Source organism: Anopheles ziemanni, chromosome 3 (genome assembly GCF_943734765.1).
Source record: "Anopheles ziemanni chromosome 3, idAnoZiCoDA_A2_x.2, whole genome shotgun sequence".
NCBI lineage: Eukaryota > Metazoa > Arthropoda > Insecta > Diptera > Culicidae > Anopheles > Anopheles ziemanni.
This window is the reverse complement of record NC_080706.1, coordinates 36704400-36729548: the sequence shown is the minus strand read 5'-3', so window position 1 is coordinate 36729548 and position 25149 is coordinate 36704400. Positions and strand designations below refer to the sequence as shown.

General features: G+C 42.2%; 1 protein-coding gene across 1 annotated transcript; it reads left to right on the top strand.

The window, feature by feature from the left end:
• Window positions 1-13138: 13138 nt before the first annotated feature.
• LOC131288427 (uncharacterized) lies at window positions 13139-16040 on the top strand. Its single transcript, XM_058317559.1, has 6 exons — window positions 13139-13399; window positions 14526-14647; window positions 14791-14912; window positions 15033-15379; window positions 15485-15705; window positions 15800-16040. The coding sequence occupies exons 1-6, from the start codon at window positions 13139-13141 to the stop codon at window positions 16038-16040; spliced, it is 1314 nt and encodes a 437-aa protein (XP_058173542.1).
• The last annotated feature ends 9109 nt before the right edge of the window (window positions 16041-25149 follow it).

The following is a 25149-nucleotide window of genomic DNA, read 5'->3' as shown; positions in this document are numbered from 1 at the left end:
TGCTTGGCCTCCCTTCATAGTAAATTCATCTTCTATGACCAATAAATGAGCATTGTGTGCAATTCGGCACTAGGACCTGGCGGCCACACCGGACCGAACAACAATAACAGTAAAAGCTCGGAAATAGAGTACTTTGCATTTTATTACATCCTGTCAGCAAGGTAACCGTATTGGGTTTATTATTATTTTCCATACATTTTCCTTGAGGGAAACGTTGGCCCGTCGGTCTGGACGACCAGATTCGACAAGAATGGAGCATTATCTTGTCGGTGTACTGTATTTTTTGTTGGTATTTTAAAATATCATTCGTTTCTAGACAGAAATAAAAAGCCTTAGATGGGTATGCAGTAGACTGATGTGAACACTGATAAAACGCGATCTACACGTTAAAGTGCTTGAACTTGAGCAAATATTTGTTATACAATTAGTCCAACCCAAGATGAAAGTGATAAGATTCTTCTGTTGCACACCGACTCAGTTTAAATAAACTGGCTCATACGCTTTTTAATTGCACAAAACTTTACTGTTTAATTGTACCTCATACATAACCACATCTAAAAACATCAAGAAAATTTGAAAAAATAACTTACGTAATTTGATTAAATTGATAGGTAATAAACATTGCACAACAAGAATAGGAATTTGTTTAATCCAAACCTGTTTTAAAACTACAAAAATATAAATTACTCTTTTTTATTTTTAAATTACTAGCTTGACGCCCTGACGATGCTCGGGAAATAAGGGGGTTTGAAAATAGTTGGTTTTTGCTCTTTACTTGAGAGATATGTTTGGATTTAATAATTACAATAACGGCATACTTAACACGCTCCGTAACGCGTAACCCAAATATGGGTGACAGCAGTTCTAGTTCTAAAAAGTTTTTGACCCATAAATAAATGGAAATGCAACATAAAAGTTATTGTTATATTTTATATAAAGTTTTTGGGAAGCTAAGTTTTTGCTTGACCTTCGAAAACAATCGGTTTAACAAATATTATAAACAAATTGTAATTAAAAAAATTGTACTAAAAATCGTGCTAAAACGCTTGGTACGCAACGTGTTAAAATGGTTTATATTTCCTCAATTTCCCTGTATGTATAAACCTTGTTGTATAACTTTGGTGAATACACCTTGCCATATGTGAATATGCAAACAAATCTTCATCTACATCCAGTATTGGTCGAGTTTTTAGTGTACACAAAACTCCATACAAAAAATAAAGCTACTTTCCATACAACTGTATCAAACGAGTTTAGTGATTTAAGAAAGCCAAAAGGCATTCCAACGACGAAACAGTGAGGCGACTAGGATATCGGCAAGACAACCACCAGTTGGGTCTTTCTAGGCAATTTTTCTGCAAGTTTGGATTGGCCGCACTCAACAGAAATGGTTTATTTCGCCCTTCCAGGCATAGCTTTTCAAGGCGGAAAATTGCAAAGCGAGAGACCAAGGAAAAAAAAGAACAGCTCTGCAGACGGCACCCGGAAGGCCGCAGTAATCTTCTAAACCACTTACAGGCCCACTACCACGTTCCGCCCGGGATGGGTTCGGGTTTCCCACTATGCTGCTCTGCGTTCGGAACATGCAGATGGGTACGGATTCCACAGTTGACCCTCGAAAGAGCATTACGCCACCTGCATCCCGGAGTGGTTTCGTACGGTTTCCCAGCAACGGCACGAAATAAGATGGCCAACCGACCTGTCGGGCGGTTGTACGCCCGGCACAAATCTGCCCCAGATGGTCAAGCTTTTACGAACCGATGAAAAAGGGCTGATACGACACCGCTCGGAAAAGTGCAATCACTGCACTCGTGCAGCCCCACATTGCCTTCATCGACCTCGACAGCTTCTTTGACAGCTCGACAGCCCGGGAACGGAGGAAGCGGGCTTCAAAAACGTCGTTCAACACCGAACCAAATCTCCTCCCGGTGTTCCGAACGAAATAAAACGAAAACAACAAACCCCGCCGCACACTTCCTGTATCGTGGAACACACGTGAAAGCGCCAGGTCGCAAAAGATCGAGACGTAACGGTTCCACCAGCCAGCAAGTGTGTTATTTAAATTCAGCACGACATCCCTGCGCACACCTGGCACAGTTCGTCATTCTCTTGTTTTTTTAATTTTTTTTCTCCAGCCCCGTCTTCTTAACCCAACCGACTAGGATGTAGACGAGTACGAAGCTTTGCATTTGCATAGCACAGTTTCCGACCGGCGCTTCCACATGGTAACTCTCACTGGGAATCGACGTGGCGAGGCCGGTGTTCCTCCTCTAAGTGCCCGAAACCGGGTAAGCTAATCGGTACTCAATGCAGTTCCCTCCCGGACGGTACATGTTATCCAGTTAAACCTGCCAAAACTGGACTTACTGTCGGACGTGCTGAAAATAACGTTACTGTTGACGGCCATTTCCCGAAGCGGTTCCCATTCGCTCATTTTACAGTTTCCCGTCGAAGGCTACTGACGCGAGGCTGAACGTTTTCTAAAAATATTCTCTTCCTTTAATGATGTACTAATGTTTCCCGTTCATTATACTGCCAACTTCCAGCTTGCAGGAACACCATTCTGCTTCTACTTTTCACACCGACGATAAAGATTTCCCAAACGCACGGTTAAACATGGCATTCTGTAGGGTCGCCAACGCCACGCACGGGGGAAAACCCTAGACGAAAAGTGAGCTGAAGTACACACACACACACGGCGAATCCTGGCGGGACCGTGTGCACCTTCGCATACCGCCAGCCACATTAACCCGATTATGAAAATGTGACGCCCATAAAATATGCAGGACGTAATTTTCTAAAGCGCACTTTCGGGCGCGGCTCGGTTGCTCCGCACCGAGACTTCCCTTGGACGTGTGGCCCTCGACGCAGCCGGCACGGAGCACTTTCGTGTGGGAGTTTGCGGTGGAAGAAGACGGTGCCGTTGTATTGTGCTTGCGAATAGATAAGCAGATAAAACCTCCAGACAATACGAAGCCATCGGCGTCTAGGCCCGAGATAAAAGGTTACACGCACTCGACAGCTCACTGCCACAATATGTAGGTTCATTTGATGCTTCACCAACCAAAGGTGCCATCTCATCGAATGATAACAAATTAAATTCAATAAGATGCCAGTGTTGCACCAAATTGTTAATTTTCACACATATATTATTTTTACTCTGTTTCTAATGAGAAGCCGTCGATTTTAATGCAATCAATAGTAATGTAAAAACTATTATAATTTGTTTAATCAAGGTGTGTAAAATGTAATTACAATGTCTTATAGGCTACATCACCGGTAGATATAAATACTTCACCGCTTGAGAGATGAAGTAGGAGTGTCGAATACAAATGCTATCACGCAAACTGCTAGGAACTAAACATAAAAGTTAAAATTTACAATCAAAACTCAATACTCAGAGTACAATTGTTAGACAATGTGATTTATACATAACAAGCTGACCCAACGAACTTCGCCTCGTCCAATAATAATAATAATAATACACTAACATTGAAAAAAAAGCATTGCAATTCAAGGGAAGGCCTATTGATTTGATGTATGAAGATATCGACACATAAACATAACAAATCCATCTTTAAGTCGCGCCATATCAGGCAAATCGAAAGAATGTAATCAATGTATATGACCGCAATGATCCAGCTGGAGTCATTAGCATAGGTTTTTTAAGCAGGTAAAATTGTTCGAGCCATCAACCAATTGGGCTAAAAGATGATTTTTATTGGGCCAAAAGAAACAAATCATCAAAAGACTTCGTTGGGATAAGTCCAACCGTTTTCGTTAGAGAAGGTAAATTTTACTGTTTTATATTGAAAATTTCCCATTTTACGGCTTTTCTTTGGGAGTTTTCCAATTCCCTTTTCTCTTGAACCTTCCTTGGGTAAAAAGGGACAAATCATACGAAGACGTCATCAAGATTGGTCCAGCCGATTTTGAGTTTTAGCATCACGAACATACAAACATTCATTTTTATAGATATAGAGAAGAAGATTATGCATCATCAACATTGCACAAATAAAAAACCACGTAAATAACTATTATTCGCATTACAATCTAAGATTATCTATCAATTTTTTTTCAAATTTTTTTCAGGTTCATATTATTACCCATTTTTACTATTTTTGTTTTCGTTACCGACGTACTAGTTCCAAATAGCTTGACCTAGTATAAATAAATGTCATTGTTAACTATTGCGCTACTTTACTCTAATCTTTTACACATTCAAACGGATTATTACTGAAAACTAAACGAACTAAAAAATCATTCAATATTCGTTATGTAACTCTTTTACGCATGACAACAACGAATAACCACCACCGTGCAATATGTTATTCTAAACTTTATCTTAATCAAACGTAAAACTATATCATCACTTACCACGTAGGACGTGTGTTGCACATTATCACTCAACTTTACTTAAGTTATGTGTCTGTTAATGTTTTTAATGTACTGTTTTTTCAATTATGTTCGTTCGATGTTAATAAAAGGTGGCTTTTTATTAAGGTCATTCTCTGTTTTAAGTATCATTTTTGTTTAGTTCAACTCGATTTTTCTCAGTATCTTTCCATATTTAGATTCCCAAACAAAAGAAACTGCTCGTTCATTATCTCGAGGGTGACGTTCGCTCAACCAGGGACAAGAGGCTCCCGAATCTAGCGTTCCGCTAATCCTGATTGGATCAAACCCGCACCCAACAATGTTACAGGATTGCGTAAACATATTAGTTCCAAGAAAATTAAATAATGTCACTGAACGACCGAAGCCCGGCAACGAAAGTAGCGACACTAATTGGCAGTAATTACCGATGCTAGTTAATGACCCAACCACGCCAATTGTAGAAGGACCGAAAAAAACAACACACACACGCGCACACACAACACCACGGATGTTCGCTATGGCGACGGTCAGTTTATCAGTGTTTATCGGTGCGATATCGCTTCCCGGCGGAAGTGAATCAATTTTGCACGAACAATTCTCTAGCGCTTTTACCGCTCTAAGTCTTCGGAAAATGGGGATGGGGGGGTGGCTACTGGCCACGGAGGGATGCTCTTTAAAGCGGTTCCAGCGTAAGCTTCCAGCCGATCAATCTACCCTAACGACGGGTAACGCTAATGAATGTACGTGCAAGTTCGCAGTAACTGGCAATCGTCCAACATCCTGGAAGTGGGAGGATCCGTGGAACAAACCCGAACGGTGGGCGAACCGGCTACATCAGGGACATGCACTGGCAGGGCAAATGGGAGCAAACGTGAACGCAAGAAATGGTCAGCAAGAACAGTTCGCAAAAAATAAAACCTATCCCACGAAAGAAAAGCGATTCGATGCCATTCGTTTGTTGATGTATTTCCGTTCACTTCATTTGGCCGGACGAATGTCTAAGGCGCTAGGGACGCCCCAGAGTTAGGTGCTTAGTAGGGCTGCGGTGGTGGCAGACCACCGGGGTACCCTGGACCGTCCGGACCTTGGCGTTGGTTGTCGACGAAGACTTCGATGTTGACCAGCGTACCGGCCGGATTGCCATCGTTCGTGGGCACCGGGAAGACCACCTTGCCGTCGGTTGCGGCCACGTCACGTTTCAGCTGCTGCTTGGTGTAGGGCTGTGGTGGCGGCAGTTCCGGATCCGGATATGGGCCCGGGCCCGGGCCCGGCGGTGGTGGTGGTGGCGGAGGCGGCAGTCCACCCTCACCGTTCGGGTTGTCGACGTTGACCCGAATGCTAATCAGCGGATTGGCGAGGGCCACCGTCGCCAGCATGGCCAAAACGATTAGGAAGCGCATCTCGTTCGCGTTTGCTGTCTCTCTGGTTTTCACTCTGCTGGATGTAGCTGTAACTGTTGACCATTCCGTTGGTTCGGGCGTCTTTTATACGGACCGCACCGCTTGACTGGACGATTGGCCCAAAACACTGTCCAGGTTGCCGAAACAGTTCCTCCCTTGGCGAAGGGATCAATAGATGCCCTCGATGGCGGCAAATTATCAAACCACATCGACGCGGGGCAATCCACCAGAACTCCGCCGTTACCGATAGCCCCGATAGAGCGTCTTCCCAGCCATTTTTGCGCGCATTTGCGCCGTGCTTCGGTTTATGGCCAAAGAAGGTTTATCTGTTGTGCGGGTTGTCTTTATCCGATTAGGTTTTGTTGATGCGCCTGGTCATAACCTGTTATCGTACTGGACTTACCCAATGGTACTTCCCCGGAGTGGGATGGAAATCCTAACACGGCTTGTTTTGTGAGCCATCTTACACTCGACGGTATCACGTCTATCTATCTTCCAATGACTTAATGTTACCGATGTTGATAGCTCTAAATTTAGCAAACCAATAATGCGTGCCTTGTCGGTAAATTTCCTGTACAAATGCGCTCCATCATCGTGTCGCCTAATACTGCAATCGAAAATTGCACCATCATAAAAATGAGCTGCCATGCAAGCTATCCATGCAAGATAGAAATTTTACTTTGAACTTTAAGCTGAAGGTAGCAATAGTGTCGCTGCTTTGCAGCCATCACTTGTGGATGATTGGGGAGATGTTAGCTTCCGTTCTCGATACCACCGTACTACTCCCAACTCATATAAGGAATGCATATTCCCTGGCGAGCGTTGCTGCCAATTTACATGCGTGATGAAAGTAATACTCTTAAGCGCCAACGTGCATCGACCGGCCGGGAAACCATCGTACCTCGTCCTATGGAAACTATCCCGATTAAAAGGACATGTGACAGAAGGGCCAGACATCCGCCCTTCATGGTCTTCATCACGTGTGTAATGCGTTATTGCCTACATTGCAGGCGCATTACATCGTTATCTGACGGACCGTCTCTTGCTGACGACAGTAAACTGTGCTACGGCTCTTATCATTCTGTGGAGCCGTCCCCGATTCACTGGAATAAAAGCTTTTTGATTCATTTTCGCGCACTGCTATCGATTCCATTTGAAATTCGCTCAGATGATTTTAATCTTACTTGTTATGGATTTCTGAAAACAGATTTCCATGCAATGAATTATGGTTGATTCATTTCCCCGAAAATTATCTAAATTACATCAATCATTCGTTTTCTTAATTGGCTTTAAAATTTATTTTCTAATAGTTTCATTGCTTAGTGAAATATCATTTGTAGTTCAGCTGTTAATAATGTTTTTCTGTTGCACAAATATTCTTCTGATTAAACGGAATCTTTTAAACGAAGCACAAACCGTGTAAACCCGTTTAGGACTATTCACTTACGGTTACACCAATCCTACGGTAATGAAGAGGGAATAAAACCAAAGGTAGACCGTTCCCTGAAGGTGAGTGTGTATGCTGCAAAACTGCTGCTTTTGCCCTACCAGTCGAGCTCGATCGCAAGAACCCTGTTACAGCATCATCAGCCAACACGGCCTACCGGCACAACATGTTGCTAAGAAGGATAATTCAGGGACGGTAAGGTTTCCGGAGACCAGAGGGATAGCCACCGCCCATCCGATGCTGACGTGCACTGCGGAGAGAGTAATCAGGCCGCCGGTTATGATGATGAAGTGGTCCCGGAGGAAATCTTTTGACATTTACTCAACGGTATACAGTAGCGCGCCGCCCGGTTAGGGATAACACATTGCAACATCAGACGCGCAAAGACGATCTGCGGCGAATGCAGGTATGGTGTCACGCCTTCGGATAGTCTATTAGTTTCATCCCGACTCACGCTCACGGTACGCTGTCATCGCCAACACGGAAATGCATTATTCATTACAAGCTGCAAATAGTAAGGTTGGAGCAAAGTAAAAGGGAACGAAAAACGATTGTGATTCCGATTGACGATGTTATGAAACAATTTAAGTAATATATCCAATCCTTTTCTACTAACGAATAGTATAACTGCTTACTCACCTTGAACCACAAATCTGATAAAACCAAGTTGGTTTGATATGTAGCTTTACACATAGCGTATTTTCGCGTGTATCACATCACATTTTTCCTTCATGATTATTGCTTCGAAAAGTAGAGATGGTGTTATACAAGTAAGTTACCTTAACAACCTACCTGTTACCAATATGTCTCTTCACACAAGCTTAGTTTAATATTTTCAATTTATATAACATGTATGAAATTTCAGGTTTATATTTTGTTTAGTTCTATCGAAACACGAAAGAGTTGCAAAGCATTTGGAAAAATTGCTTAGGTGCATATGAAGCAGAGTTTGGATTTTCTAAACTGAATATGCTTCCATTTGAATTCGAGCTAAAGAGCTGATAAGTACACATACTTTTAATGAGCAACAAGCAGAGCATAAGAATAATTTTATCTTCCCACTGCATAAATACATTTAAAACTAAATTTCTGTTATTGCCACCTACAAATTGTCAAAATGTAATGAATCCCGTGTTGTTTTGCTCGTGCAAATCTATATGCATGTTATTCTAGATAAATAAGCGAGACAAATCGATATTTGATAATCTTAAACACTTGCCTTATGTATCAGTTTCGAATAGAAAATTTTCAATTTGAAAAACACTCACTTTAGGCTTCTCCCAAACTTTCTAAAGCTACCGAACCATTCTAGGAAGTCATAAGCCGATACGGACAATTTACTTCAGTAACCTTTCAACTACGCGTTCGATGCACTCCTGGGGCGAGCCCAGAAGTCCCAGACAAACCCAGCTTCGTCTTCTGGCGCCCCATCATTGAATGATTTTTTAAGCTTCTCCCGTAACACCTTCCAAAATATTATCTCGGGTGTCATTTGCTAACGAGCGCAACCCCCGGGGCACCAAAAGTAATATGGCCGTGGCCGTTTTCACCAACCCGAAACGGCTGCTCTCTTGGCTGGGAGGGGGTGTCATAAAATCGACAAACTACAAGTTCTCGAAAGCCTCTCTGAAGCTAGGGCTTGGCGAGAGTACAAAAATTACTCGGTTTTTGGCATCCGGTCCAAGGGCATCTTTGGCATCGAGTTTCAGCATCCAACACACACACAAAGTTTTCCGTCCACCACGTAACGGAGCATAAGCCACGGAATTAACTTCACGATGGTGCAGTGCTTTCATTTGCAAAAACACCCCCATTTTCCCGGTGCCCATTGTGGGCGAAGAAAAGCGCACTTCCAACTGCAACCAAGCTTTGCGTTTGATCGTCGGAACACTTAAGTTAAAGGTTCTGGTTTTTCGATTCCAGCACGGCGTAAAATTTCCCAAATATGAGGCGACCACTTCATGGAAGAAGTGCCCCTTCGTGGGTGGAAAATGATCCAAAAGAAGTGAGGGAAAAGGATAAAAAACAAAACTAACGACGACCCCACCCGCATCAGATGTGTCGCGCAGTGCGCAAAGAAAATTTTACCCCCAGGAGAAATCAGTGTCGCCTCGCGTTGGGAGACCGACCAAGAACCACCGACCAGAGCAGCCAACGGCAGCAATAGAGCCAGAAAAAAAAACGTATGAACGAATGAAAAATCGCGATGTTGAAAACCCTGAACGGAAAAGCGAAACCACTGCCAAGCCCAGCGCTGCATTTTTATTCGTTGGCTCCCCGGGAGCCCCGACCCGGATGCACCTCGGCTCTACACACTCCGTTCATATGCACCTCGAGCCACTTTCGCCGGACGCCATTACACTCTCACTCACCCAAGAAATATACCACCATCCGGTCGCCTCGCAGCGGCTTCCATTCTGCGCCGCTATTTTAACACTCGCTATTCCCAACTCGCCTGCCCCAAGAATATCAGCTAAAGTGCTCGGAAGCTGGTCGGCAGGGAAAATGGAAATGCCTCGAAAATATCTCGAGCACTGTCTGCACTCAAGATGCTACAATGTCTGGCACGGCCGGCAAGCGGTGTAAGCCGCGCAGGTTTCCTCCGAATGGGGATCCGTTATACGCGGACAGAATCGGTAGTAGGTCGGCAGCCTAGCTTGAAATGGTGAATGCACTCACGGTGGCCGTGGTTTACACCAAGGAAGCGCTTCCGGAAATATAATTAATAACGTGTCATAAAGTTGACTGCGGGGAAAATTACAAAATCATCTGAGAGCTTTTTAACGGACCCGACCAGCCCTTGCCGCCGCTCAACAACCTACCCAGAAACGCTCCAAAGGGCAGAAAGGGCCATTCCATTCTCGCTCACACACACTCACACACATACATACACCGACACACAAATTCTGCTTCCCGATGATCTGGAAGGATTCGGCAAGGTGGTTCCCGCATCCGGAACCTCACCAACATACCGAACCAACTCTCTTGCCGGATCGCTGCAACGTAGTGCACCACACCGCAAAACTGTCTGAGGTAATCAAATTCATTTCCAACTCTCTTGTTCGATCTAACTTTCCTATTTCCCACGCTGTCCGACGCTATGCGGACTGGTTCCGCTGTAAAGCGCTCGAGTTTGGGACGGCATCAACGGCTGCGTTGGCTGCGGTATGACACGTTTAATCAACCCAAAGGTGCTTCCCAGATTTTCTGCGCGAACCGCCCCGAAAGCAATGTTAGAAGTCACATGTCCGAGAAGCTGTAGAGTAAGGAACATCAGACTGCGAGCGCCCTAGGACCAACGGTTGGAACGTTGAGTCGGTTTCCTCCATTAGTGATTGACACTTACTGACCCATATGGTTCGGTGCATTAGTGCATGCATTTAAATTCATTCCCCCATCGATGAAGAAGCGATAGCTTTATCGTGAAAAGCTTATTTTACAGTATGCATTCAGTACTAAAAAAGCAGAAAAATCTATTAATTTTCATAAAATTAGAATAAATTACATTTTAACTATACCCGAATGCTTTAATTTTGTCATTCTTGAATTTAACTATGCAGCTGTTTTCGAGATATTAAATTCGAAAATTATCTAGCGGTCAAAATCACCGCTATTTGAATTACTGTTAATACCATTTTGCGTAAAATTTTAAATTGTAAAATTGTAATTGTAATTATTATACCAGGTGTTTTCGCAAAGCATCAGGTTCGCGTAATTTAGACTAAAATTACAGGAGCTAGAACCACGTTTGAACCAAAATTCGACAAATTCGCTAAAAATATATGCGCTGTACTTTATCTAATTAAGTAAGTGCCATTTTATTTGAGAGGGATGTGCAACATTACGTCACATTACATAAAATGCCGAAAAATAAGCTAAAAAATTATAGTTTATTGGATTGACATTAATATTACTGGAACAGAACCAACAATTTGCCCAAGCGATGAAAAAAATATTCAAAATAAAATGGATACTTATTTATTTTAATTTCTCATGATAATCAATGGGTATTTTTTCATAGGTATATGATTTGTTTGTACGAAAAATCCAGACTTTTTCATTAACTACCGCTTTTATTACTAAAAACTTTGTATTTTCATAGATATTTCTATCTCTATCTATCTCTTCTATCTATATTACTAAATTCAAGAAAATCTGACCTTGAAGTTTAAGAAAGCAACAAAACCTTAAAATTGGATATTTGCCATGATTGGTGTAATACTTCTTGGCATTAAGCCGTGTCAAAAATTCCGGATTAATGAGACATCAATCGAATGGAAAGCTGGGTGTGCCATGTAGGCATGATTTTAACTAATAACCTTCATAACCAAGGCAAAAGCTAATCCAACGGCCTACATATTGATCTGTTCGACTACACTGTTAGGCGTTGTGAAAACTAGCATGACGAGCATAATCTTCCATCACGTCACACGACACCGCAGCGCACGTGTGAAATGCATTTTGGAATTTAATGAATCAAAGAGCAATGTACATCATGAAGCATACTATAATCTCTATCGTGCATCTGAAAAGGTTATTGAAACCCGGTTAATGAACATTATTATAATAATTCTTGCATTCAACTACTTCATGTAAAGCAGAATACCTTTTTCATTACTAACAGAACACGAACTAGCCAGCCCAACATAATGACAACTAGCCAACAAATAATTTATTCTTGTGCTCATTTATCAGTCCCAGAATAATGCCAGATTTTATACTTTGCTTTGAAGCCTTCAAAAAAATTAAAACATTTGTAAGTTCGACCCTAAAATTATTGAAAATTTAAAGATCCACGACTCGAGCCATTTTGTCTCACAGTTTTCAAAATAGCTAACTTTAAGTATTAGTATTTAAGTATTAAGTATGAAGATATTTAAGCGGTTATGTTGTTAATTTATTTTTGTTTTCATCCTTAAAGTTAACAGAACCAGAGCAGAACCTTTAGGAAAAAATCGAGTCATGAAACTATAAACTATGTTAATTAAGGAACGACTATAATAAGATCTGTTTTTGCGCATATTGCCCCACTTTCCCTTATATTTCATGTTTTCCGATACCTCTTTTTAACAACATTTAATCAAACCCCATTTTCCCCTACAAGCATGGGAGTGTCGCAGCTGTTGATAGCAAAACGGCAGCGAAGATAGAAAACCCACCCTTGATTGCCACCCCACAGGCAGATTGTGTCTGTGAGCGTTTCAATGTTAAAGTCAATTGAACGATGCGAACGGCGAAACATATAATTAACGGACGCCGCGCCGTTGACCCACCGTTAATGGTTCGCATGCGCAAAAACAAGATGGCACGATCACGATCTCATCTTTGCCTTCCCGCCTCATGGGGGATGCTGTCCGCGTCCGGATTCCGCTAAACGATGAAAAAATACGTAATCGTTGAGAGAGCGCACCGCTCCGCGCGATCGTCAGTGGCGTTTCGCGACTGGTTTATGACATTGCGCGATGAATATTCTGGTTGCCAGTTCTCCGTCGGGCCGGTTGCCGAACGCACGCGCCTATCTGCTCCCGTAGCCGACAGCTGATACGACCCAGCAGAAGCGTGCGCGTTGGATCCCATCGTCCACAAGGCCAAAGAGCAAACGTCACCTCGACGACTCGCTTTGTATTGTGATTAGTTTGTTCGCTCGGGGGACTCTGTCGTGTACGACGCGCTGTGCGCTAAATCGATTTCATTTGAACAGCTTTTTATTGATGTTTCCCCTTCCCCGGGAAGCCTGCTGTTAGCTGTATATTGCCCATTGTTACTGTTTAGTGAAGGTGGCACACTCCTCCCGCCGAGGTGTGCGTGTGTGTGATCGAAAGAATCAGTGATTTGTGAACCGCACGCGCCTGTGTGCGCTTATCAGTAGTCAGCTGCTCGTATCGTTGGACACCATTTCGTCCAGCAACTAGATATGAACGAAACCACACGGAAGGAAGTGTTCTTGCGCGATGAACTCATCCCGGATCTGGTTGCCCGGGGAGTGATCAACTTCACCGACGGCCGGCCGGAGAGCGGGGTGCAGTTGAAGTCGCTGGAGGTTAAGCCACTCGTCGCCAGCGGATTTATGCTCACCATGCCGTTCAAGGTAACCGTCGTGCTGGAGCAGAGCGCGGATTCTGCAGAGCCGCCAAGCACCGGTCCGAAAACCGAAACGCTACATCTGGTTGTGAAGGTAAGCAGGGGCTACAAGTGACGATCATTCAATGTGAAGATGCGTGCTCTGCCCTATTATCTTTGAAGTGCTGCGTCACCACACACGGTTGAGATAACGAAGAAATAATGCCGGTGCAATTCAAACAACGTCGTTTTGCTTACACGATATCAGCGTTTGATGGGCTAGTAACATGTTTGTTTTAATGATATGGAGGAATCATACTCCTTTGATGATACTTTTCTTTGTGGCATTGTGTCTTTCAGTTAGAAAGATAAAGCTGTTGGCATGATTTCGAGTGGCTTTCGACCAAATTGAAATATGTATTTTAAATATGATTCTAATGATCTAAAAAGTTCTAACAGTCTCACTCCAACAATATGTTTTAAACTTTTCCGCATGTTATATCTAACTTTCTTGGCTTATTTTGATCCTACGACGGACATTTTTTAAACATTAATATTTAAAGTCGTTCATATCGCTTTTACTTATACCATGTTGAAAAAAGTGCATAATACGCATATTTTATCCGTAAAACTGTACTGTGTATCACTGTAAACATCGTTTTGAACTAACTTCCTGTTCATTTCGAAATATAATTTCTTTGTGCATGATTTACATGGGATTTCAAAAGAAAGTCAGAAAGACATGAAATCAATTTCTATCTAATTCTAATAATTACCATTTAGGTTGTTTATAAAATGCATAAATTGAAATTATTGCAAAATCAAAATATATTAAAGTTCCTGGAAGATAGTGAGTTGGACATTATTTACAGTTAGCACAATTTACACATGTATAACTATATAAAGCAAATTGGTTTCTCAATTTTCAAAATTCTCACAGGAAAACATATTGTGCATTATTAGCTTGAAAAATAATTAGTAGCTAGAACACTACATTTTAAATAGATAAAACAACATTTGGGTGCGGCTGATGTGATTATACCCAAGTTAAAAGATGAACCGGGACACTGAGCTTCAAGGGAATAAATATTGTTAAACTTTAAAGTCAGGCATGACCAACAACCGCCAGAGGAGTAAATAAAAACTCGTCGGGATTAAAGCTTGCAAAGACTAAACGAACGTCAATTACCAAACTTCTGCTTTGCCTGCTGATATGCTAACAAATGATTCTTTTTTGCCAGATTACCCCGGAGTGCAATGACGAAATGTACCGGAGTTGCCAGTTCGATACGCTTTTCGAGAACGAAATGATCGCTTACACGGAAATCATTCCAGCTCTTGCGAAAACAGAGCTATACCCAAGGTAATGCCATTAGCAAAGGAAAATACGACACAAAAAATCTACCTACATAAACTCCATCAGTAATTGTTTACCGAGCATTTATTATTTCTTACCACTTGTTGATTTTTACTCTTTTTTTTTCGTTTTCATACTCTTTTCCACAGGTACTACCATTGCGAACGCAAACCAACGGTAGCATTAATGGTAATGAGCGATTTTACCTACGCTGGTTGGCAAATGGCACCAATGGTTGTCAACCTTCCGCTGGATTACATTTTGCTGGCAGGTTTGTTACGGTGCACAGCTCGCTCGTTGGATTATAATTGCGAATAATGGTTGTTTTGTTGTTGCCGGGCGTTTGCTGAAACCGATGGAACCTTTTTCATTTCCCCCCACGAAACCGCAGTGAAGGAACTTGGACGATTCCACGGCGAATGCTATGGGATGAAGGAGACCCGCCGTGAGCAGTTTAACGAAATCGTTACAAAATTTAAGGAATCTCGTTACGCGGCCGACTGTGATGCCACGTGGGCAGCAATGATGTCCGTTACAACGAAGCGTGCGATCAAATCGCTGAAGGAAAGCCAATTCCGGGAGCTGGTACCGGAGGAGTACCTGGAAAAGCTGGCCCTCCTCGTCGCCGACGGCTGGGAGCATTCGAAGCGTAAGGTACCGCCGAAGGAACCGCTCGCCGTCATTTGCCATGGTGATTACCTGCGCAACAACATGGCGTTCCGCTATGAAGATGCCAAGGTAAACAACGGTCCCGGGCCCGGGCGCACAATCGGAACGGAACCGACCGAATCCCCAAACTAACCGGCACGCCAATCGTTTCGTTTCGCTTTCCGCCGCTTGCAGGATCCCGCCAGACCCACCCAAGTGATGATGTTTGACTTTCAAACCCTGCGTTACGCATCGCCGATGATCGATTACACCTCCTTCCTGGCCAACTCGACCGGGTACGACGTGCGGAAGGACCATTTCGAGACCATTTTCCAAACCTACCACCAGGAGCTGGCCCAAACGGTGGCCCGCATTGTCGGCGTGAAGGATCCGGTCGAACTGCCTCCGTACTTCAGGTGCGTTTACAGCCCGACTGCTCGTTGATGCCTTAAGATGCTTTATTTTCCAATTTTGTTTTCCATCCCTTCTTCAAACCGATGCGATACTCAGCTACGAATCGTTCCACCGAGAGCTGGCGGAATACTACTCGTACGGTTTCAATATTGCAACCTCGTTCCTGATGGTGCTGCACGAACCGATGGAGATGTCCTTCACCGAGCCGATGCTCTCCGAGGAGGAAGCGATGGCGGACGCCTGGGTCCGCGGCGGGGAACCACTTAATCGGGAGCTGGCAGCGATGATCTACGAGATGTATCAGCTTCACACGAAGTACGGTCTCGAACCGGTGTAATTGTTTGAAATTGAGATACCACACGACGTTTGTTTTGCGAAAAGATTCTGTGACGGGTATTTTAAGAGATTCAACAGATGTCCTGTTTATGGGACGAGTAAAAATTGTTCCGAAAAAGGAAACATTTGTGCATTTCATTTTACACACAATAATCACGGGAACGATAGGTTGGCGAAGGGATGGCGATGTACGCTGGTAAGGTAAATTGCACCTGAATTTTGGAGCAATATTATATGTATTTAAACTTGTAGCAATCAAGCAAATATCTAAATGCGTTCGTCAACGAATGTTGAAAGAATTGGTAATATAAAACGTTCACAATTGGGGATAAGATACACAACACATGTGGCTGACCAAGCAAAATCAACTAAAAATTGTACACATTTTGCTGCCATAAACTACAAACTATCTGAAAAATAGAGAAAATGTATTATGTAGGGTATTTTATGAAAATTCTCACGATGTTTAAAACTGTGGAATAGTAATCACTCTTCAAACGTAACCTTTTTTTAACCTAATCATTGAAGCGAGACTATCGAAAATTTATGAAATACAAAAACATAACAAAACAATTTACGTATCTTTGTTTGTGCTAAAAAGTTTGGTCATCATTTAAATAAGTACACTTGCTATTCAATCCCGATGTGTTTTAATTCAAATAACATAAAAAGAAAAACTATCATTACATGTTCTTTGATGTTGTATTTTGAATCAAAAGCACACATTTATGCTTAGATAGAATCAATCATCATAATCTTCTTATTTTTAAACATGGTTAATTTACACCCCGTTACGCGTTACCGATAACGTGACGATTGACCTCAAGACGTTGCACTACAAAATGCGCAGTTTATGGCTGCGAAATTAGTTCCAAAACTATAGAAAAGAGTACAGATTATTTGCGGCTCTGATTCGAAAATTATATAAATCCTAAATAAACCCTTATGCAAACTCTCAAAGGTACTAGGCGTCTCCATCGTAAAAAAGACAGCTTGTATCCACGATATAACAGATTTTTTCATTCTAATTCACTATTTTTCCTTTTGAACTTTAAAATTTATACTTTTTTCGATGTTTCAATATCACCCTTTCCAACACATTAAAGTCAATTAACCGTAAAGAATAGGATTTCACAGCTGTTCAGTCCGCATTTGTCTGAAGTCTCCCTAATTTCAATGAAATTTACTCAATTTCACTAAAAGTCAAGTCTTATTCGTGGAATGGAAGCACTTTAAATGTGGCAATGGTGTTATTATAATTTAACGTAGGAAGTTTAATTCGCTGGAATACCAACTGGCAAGTTTTTCTTCTATAGCGTCTTCGTCCATGCGTCCCCTAAGGCTTACTAGGTATTTGCTCTTTGGTTTAAATACCCAGCCGGTTAAAAGAAACAACATCTGATGCTGATGGTTTTTTCTTTCGAAATGATGTTTGCTCTACATCAATCCCATCATCACAAATATATAATATTTAAACATTATATAAGTTGTTTAAGGTTGACGTAAAATACTACCCTACTGCTAAAATTCGGTGAAACAAGTTTAGACCAGTCATAAAGCAAAGCTTCACAACGGAATAGCTTCAGTGAAGCTCCTTAAAGACTGGCCACATTCAATTAAAAGAGATGCAATATGTCCCACTGGGTGATAGCTTTAGTGTAAACATTATCAATCAATTCATGCAAGCTAAGTAAGAGCTACATTCCTTCAGCATCAATAGGAACAATCCAACAAATTAATGAATTGTATTATGACAGCATGAAGCGACCCAGTTGTCACTTTAACGGCAACCTGCATCCTTCCTTCCCGTGGTCTTCCCAAAAGACCACATCTCTAATGGAGAGCTTAAGATTTGAAAACAAGCTATTAACGCATCGAGTTGTACCGTCCGCCACACCCTTCCTTAAAGCCGTACCCAATTAAGCTCCGCGTGGCTCATTTGATCGCTGCAGGATATCTGATTCCTTCTGCTTGCATCGAACGCACCGCACCAAAACCGAACGAAACATCAAACCGCATCGCCGTGCAATTTCAATTACTTCCTCCCCCCAGCCACTCGCGGCCGCCCAGTAGACATCTGTTTTTCCTAACACCGGTGACGCCGGCATGTTAATCCTGACCGAATGTCTTTCAATTGATCCACCCTCCCCGAGAGGCGATCAGGCCGGTGGTAAGCATTAGCTGTCACTATCCTTCCGCTGGATCGGAAAAGGATCGCCGGGTCGCCGGGATTTTCCCGCACAGGTGTCACACAAGTGGGCCAGCCGAGCCGTAAGCCACACTGCTGGTGGTTCAAATGATAAATGACCACAATCACCACCAGCAGCAGCACGACACACACACACACACGCCGGGTCGGTCGAAAGTCTGTCTTCCGGTAAACCGCAATCGTGCACTTCTTATCGAAACTCGCGAACCGACTGCACGAGCCTGGTCGGCGTGAATGCCCATGTGTGTGTGTGTGTGTGAGTGCTCAAGGAGTGACTCCAACGCGGACGGCCACAACCGAACCGAGCCACAGCCGACAGCAAAGCCTTGAGCTGTCCGTCTGCCAATTGCACGGTTGCCGGGATCAAGTTGCCGCTAAACCACGTGGTAAGAATTGATGACACGCCGGGATCAGCGATAGGATTGCAATTTGCCACACGGCGCTCGTCGGCGTCCACCAGGCCTTTCCTCCGCTTCCTCCGGAAGGAGGTTCATATCGGTTTGCAAATCCTCGGCGCCGGCTGCAGCGAAACGACGCAATCGTCATCGAGATTGTGCAACATAAATTAATTTATTTCTTTAATGGACCATGGATTAAATTATGGCCTCTTTTGTGCGCCAAGCATACATCCGACCCTTCCCGAACCCCCTTTGATGCAAACGGCCGGCACAACAAGCATCTATATATTTATTAGCGTCCCGGACTAGGCCGGCTATAGTTTTGCAGTACGGTGTCATCGCTCTCCCGGGATACAGGTGTAAAAGTTTTGCTCCAGCTGGCGTACTCCATTCTCCACCCGGGGGGGTGGTGGTTCGCTGAATATCGGAAAATGCGGGGTAACAGCTGCCAAGGTGAAGCACTCATGACTAACGCGATTCGCACACAAAATGGTTAACAGGCGGCCATTTTCCAAAGCCGGCATCGACACACACACACACACACACAAGCCCACATACCACGTCCACTGGCCCACCTCAAAACCATATGGCACTCGCATCAACACCATTGTACCAATTATGGGAATATAAAATGATTTACATTTGTCAAGTGGCACAACGCAAACCACAACCGGAGTTTGCCTTATGCCGTTCCGGTTTCGCTCAATCAAGATAGACGGGGTTAGCGGCCAATGGTGGCTGAGAATAATGTTGAGGCATGTACGGCGACTGAGAGCTCCTGTGCAATAATCAATCGATAAAATGTCAACGAAATTGTATAAAATTGGGATTTCAATTGAAATGAGTGTTGTCATTTGTAATTTAAAATTAATTTTTAATTATTTTTGTATTTTTCAAAACCACTATCGCTATGTTTTAATAATTTTGCAAAATCTAAATGAAAAACACTTTTATTCAAAACATAAAAGAATGTTTTTGGCTTTAAGGGCATTAAGTGATGCATCTTATTGCATTGCAGGTGGTTTGGTCGGTTTACTTATACACACTTGGATACTTCTATCCTTTATCTCTAGAATATCTCTGTATTATAATCTTCAAGCATCAATGTTTGGAACAATCAGTTTTTCACTAAATGTCTAAAAAATCGATTTACGAATGCAGTGATATGCTATTTTATGTGTATTTGTGTTTGACTACAATGAACTATTAAAACGGTATATTCAATTAAACTTGAATGTACATCGATAGGACTCCGATTGGACGAACTCTTAAGAAATCAATGTATTTTATCAATGAATTTTATCAGGGAGTACAAAAGTTAACCATCATAATAAACTGGCATAATCATTCTTTAACTAAGTAAAAATTCGTAAATGCCTTCCCAACCAACATCGTTTGTCATAATTGCATAATATAGCTCATTCAACTGCGAACAACTCTCACACCTTTTTCTTCCCGTGGTCTGTAAATACTTCTCCTCCTTTTTCCTTCGGTCATAGGACACCCGAGAATTTCGGTGATAAAGCCGAACCGAAGCTATCGTCCAGAGTAAGTTGTAGGGCGCCAAGCGCGGATTGAGCTTGACACGGGAGCAGCTGAAAATGAGGCAATAAAAACGTCAAAAATACATTTATCATTCCCGTTCGGGCCGACCGTAAATTAATGGAAATTTTGAAATGAAATCGACGACGCACCTTCCGCTCCCCGCGAGCGAGTCCCGTTCGTTAAACGTGAGACTGTCCAGTTTTCCCCACTGCTGGAAAAAAAAATGGGCAAAAGAATATAATCTCACACGGACCAAAACGCGTTGACAAATGGCGTTCGCTTATTTGAGCGAAATAAAGTAAAAATGAAACATCATCAAGCTCAGTTTTGAATAAGAAAACGTCCAACAAAATGGGATTAATCAAATGGAGAATTGTGTCTCTCCAACTTTAACACGGCAGTTTCCAAGATCAACAGTATTTTTGGAAATATGTCGTAAAAATAAGGGGATGCATAATGAACCATGATACGCCTCAATACTCGTATCCAGCGGACATCCGATCGTCCAGAAAGCTGATTTTCAGCAAACGGAAAAGATGCTTTGATGATCAAATAATTTTACTATTATTTGTTGACCTCATTTGGATAGGTTTGTGTCGAAATTTTGAACGTAATTCTGCGGACACGATGCCTAGAGAACAGCCCTAACATTCCAGAAGCTATACTAATTTTAGACCCTACCCATTCCATCGCGTGCGGAGAAGGAAATTTCCAGCACGTACTTTAAATTTTTGACGCGAACTTTTAACTAATTTCCGACACCACGCTGCTCCCCAGAGGACCATGTAAGTATGCTGTCCCCTCCCGAGGTGCCGGACGGATGCTTACAATACATACACAAGAGCAGCATAGACTACCATCGTTATCAGCATCGGCAGCGCCTATCTTCCGGCCGGTCAGTTTTGGTGACTGTATCCGAACTCTTTCCAAGGCCGGCCCGGCCGAAGGAAAAGCAAAGCAGCGTAATGAGCCGCCATTGTGCTTTTAGTGGAAGGATCATAGGTAAGTGCCATCGCCATCGGTCGGTCCTTCTCGCGGGCGGTTCTCGGGCCGGTGAGGAAAAGTTTTAGGAAATATTTCCACGCTCCTGCCAGCGCGGAGGGCGAAACAGCCGAGGATCGGGGCGGATCGCCGAAACGGGGGAGACTAGCACAAATTCCGGACAGGATACTTAATAAGGCCGCTTCATTATCCGGGCACGCTTGCCTGCCGCTAGCCTCGGCCGGGCCGCGTGTGCAAGGGAACCGTCAATTATTTTACGTCGAGAGCCACTCGTACCATTCTCCACTTACCAGGATCGGTTGGCCGCGGTTGGGGAAAAGGGCGAGAACCAAAAGCAAAACCCATAGTCCGTTTAAGAAGAGGGTTACTTAAAAACCCTTATCGTGCCCACAAGGCCAATGGTTAGGAAGGGTTTTTTTTCGAAATAAATTGCTGTAATAAGACGTTCTTTATGTAAGGATTGTATCTGGCAAAAAATGCATAGATTAGTTAAGCTTCATGCAATTGTTTTCCAAATGAAGGTTAATTAGGAACAATCGACCGTGAATGGAAGTAGAAAAAAAAAGTTATAGAACAATAAACGTAATAAATATCATTAACTTTCTTACACAACGCAAACAATTAAGAGAATGCAATAATATCAAATTAAAAATAATGTTATTCACTAAGCAAAAATGTAGACGTCCTTTGCGAATTTGGATTTCCGAAATAAGTTAAGAATAGTGTATTCACATATACAGCAAATTTACAAGTAAAGGAAAAATTCAACAAAGATCAATAGGAAATTATATTTAATTTTACTTTATTCAATATTAATTTACTCACTAGTTGTGTATTTCGGTCACGCTGATATACCATGATGATAATATCAACTGGTACGATTCTGATTTCAATTTCTGATGTTGATTGCCTAGCCGAGTATTAACAGTTCACATAACGACGCAAATACTTGTAGGTCGAAATTAACGAATGGATGTATCCCAAGAAGTGTAGCCCCGACCGAAAAAACGGAGGCCGGGGCCTCATTTACTCTTTTACCGAAAATACTATTTATGCTCTAATTGGTGTCATTTAATCGAATCGATGCATTTTAAAAACAAATTATATCAAGTTGATTATTATCAACTTAAAAGTATTTTTTATTTATTTCATTTGTGTGGCCACGTCTTTATCGCTCCGCGTTTTCTCGACACTTATTTTCTAAACATCAGTTGGATGACCTGGCATAAAAAAAACATCACATGAAAAGCAAAAAGCCAATACATAAAGCCGCAAAAAATAATAGTAGAGTCACACGATAGCTGTTGTCATTTTGAGTGTCGAAAAATGTAGATTTTTTTTTATTATACAATACAATATCGGTACAAGATTTAACGCAGGCTTGAAATGTTTATGCTTTACGGAAACTCAAACCAAGCTATCCAAATACCCTCCAATAATCATAGAACAAATATTTTTTATAAGTTTAATAGTTCGGATGTAAGTTTCTAATACATTTTATTTTAAGGTTTAAGGTTTCACATTTAAGGTTGAATATACAAACTTTTTCACTTCTATTGGTACATTTCTGTAAAGCTTCTAATTCTATGCTTCCATTTATATGTTAAAATGAACCCTTTGCATACAACTTTCATATCGCATTGATTTTCACTTTGTACTCACTCCTAAAACGACATTTAAATCAAGAACAACTTAATATCTAAACATTGCATTGAATCAATCTCATGGATCAGATAAAGGAATTTGTCTTTTTTTGTTTTAGGTATGCTATTTTTGGGGAAATGCAAATTTTGGAGAGAGCCGAATATGTTAACGCCATAAAGTCGATAGAAAAAAATACACAAAAAGAAGCAACAAATCGTTCGTTAAAACTAGTTTTACCAACAGGCATTCTACTTCGATTAGCTAGCTGGCAAGGGTGGTGGGTTCCTTAACCGCTCAAGGTCAAGGCAGCATTAGTTGTGTGTTTGATTTCAACTTGTGCAGATCTGTTCTTGGTGCTAGTGAAGAGTGCGGACGTTGGAACAAAATGTCACGTTTTAAAATACCATCGTGGAGAAATTGTGAAATTCGAAGGACGGCTGTTTCTTTGAGCCATGTTTTATTTCTCGTCCTGTTACTATGTGAGTGTATTGATATTGTTCAAATTCATGACGGTATTGCTTCGCTCATTCATAACGGTGTCGAAGCCCAACCAGGGAAATGGCATGCCTTGATGCTCATCGGAACTGGTCTTTGTGGGGACTTTCGTTGACAACAACACAATCCTCCCTAGTGATCATATTTTTAAAATTTTCAGGAACACACAAATTTGTCATCTCATAGCTGTTTCAGGTGCTCATTGTGTTGTTAACGGTGATAGTGTTAGAAGTGAAAATGATTTACCTGTGTTCGGTGACCGTAAATAAAGAGATGCACAACACTAAGGGCCAACAAGAGTTTAATTTGGCGAAAATGATTGTCCATCCACAATATAACTACTCGACTTTCGCAAACGATATTGCAATTCTAAAGTTACAATCTGATTTAAACATAACAAACTTCGTACGACCAGTAACTATTAGGAATGCGGATATTGATGAAAGTCAAATTATTGGATCACAAGGAACCGTGATTGGATTTGGTTTGGAACGTATAGTCTAACGTAGGGAAACTACTAAAGCAGCAACTAAAATGTACTGTGCTGGTGGAAAAGACAATGTCAGTGCTTGCAACGGAGACAGCGAAGGTGGGATGTTTTTCAAGCGTGGACAAGTGTCATTCAGTCCAACAAGACCGATCGTGATGCCGTAGTTCACACGAGGAGCAAGTCACTGACAATACCGACGAAAATATCAGTCTTTGCGACAGTTCCAAACCGACGGTATCTACGGATACCAGTATTGCAAAGTACCAAGTACCAAGTATTGCAAATGGATTTTGCGCTACACTAGCACGACAAAGTGGCTGAAGGAACTAAAGCCATGCAAAGACGGTGCGATTGAAATAGACACTGAATGCAACGATGCGAACCGTCTTGACTCTGGAATGTCAAAAAAAAGTGAGGTTCAAGCGTTTTTCCGTAAAAGGTGATCAAGCGTTCAACGGTCATGAAGTCCTGGCCACAAATGGAATATACATTATTGATAAAGATGGTGTTGATGGTCGGTTTTATTGGACTGAAAGTATTACGAAATCGATTTCCAGTGCCAAGTACGATCAGATGGCAAGCGTATCTCGCGTAGGGACTGAATGCAGCAGCAGTTGCCGTGGACTGGATCTTTCGTCGTATATATTTGGGTTGCTGTAGACAAGGAAACTATTGAAGAGTGTGGTGACCACCAGCACCATCTGGGTGTCAACGGGAGCATCGTGGAAATCATCATAACCATCATTCAAGCGTGAGCGTAAATTGAGCGTAATTGCTTTATATTTGGCTGGAAAACCAGTTAGAGCTCTCCAGCATTTAAATGTTAATTAATCTTTTGTGTCTCGTACCATTGCTCGTTACCGTGATACTGGCAGCGTAGCCTGGCGTCAAGGAAGTGGACGAAAAAAAACAGCAACAAAACATCGCCAGATATGGTTCGAAAAGTGATGAAGTGGCTTGAACGAAATCCGCGTTGCAGTGGCCGATAAGTGGTTCGTGAGCTTAACATATCGCAATATGCCGTTCAGCAAATATTGAAAAATGAGCTTGGACTAGAGGCTTTAAAATTTGAAAAGTACAAGATCTTACCGATGCAAAAAAAAAAGTTAATCACAAAAGCCAAAGAGTTGCTACGCTTAGCCGAAAGTGGGGAATTACCGAATTTGGTTATCTCTGATGAGAAACCATTTGTTATCCAGCAGTTTGTGAACAAACAAAACGATCGTGTTTACTTGCCAGAGAGGTCAGCTGAAAATTTGCAACTTCGGTTGGCCACTAGAACTCAAAAGCCGACCATGGTGATGGTGTGGGCCGTTATAACCGGCGA

Excerpts from the sequence above, each read along its gene's own strand:
- LOC131288427 (XM_058317559.1), top strand. The coding sequence starts at position 13,139 with ATGAACGAAACCACACGGAAGGAAGTGTTCTTGCGCGATGAACTCATC. Across the intron at positions 13,400-14,525 it reads CGCTACATCTGGTTGTGAAG|ATTACCCCGGAGTGCAATGA; the intron begins GTAAGCAGGGGC and ends CTTTTTTGCCAG. Across the intron at positions 14,648-14,790 it reads AAAACAGAGCTATACCCAAG|GTACTACCATTGCGAACGCA; the intron begins GTAATGCCATTA and ends TCTTTTCCACAG.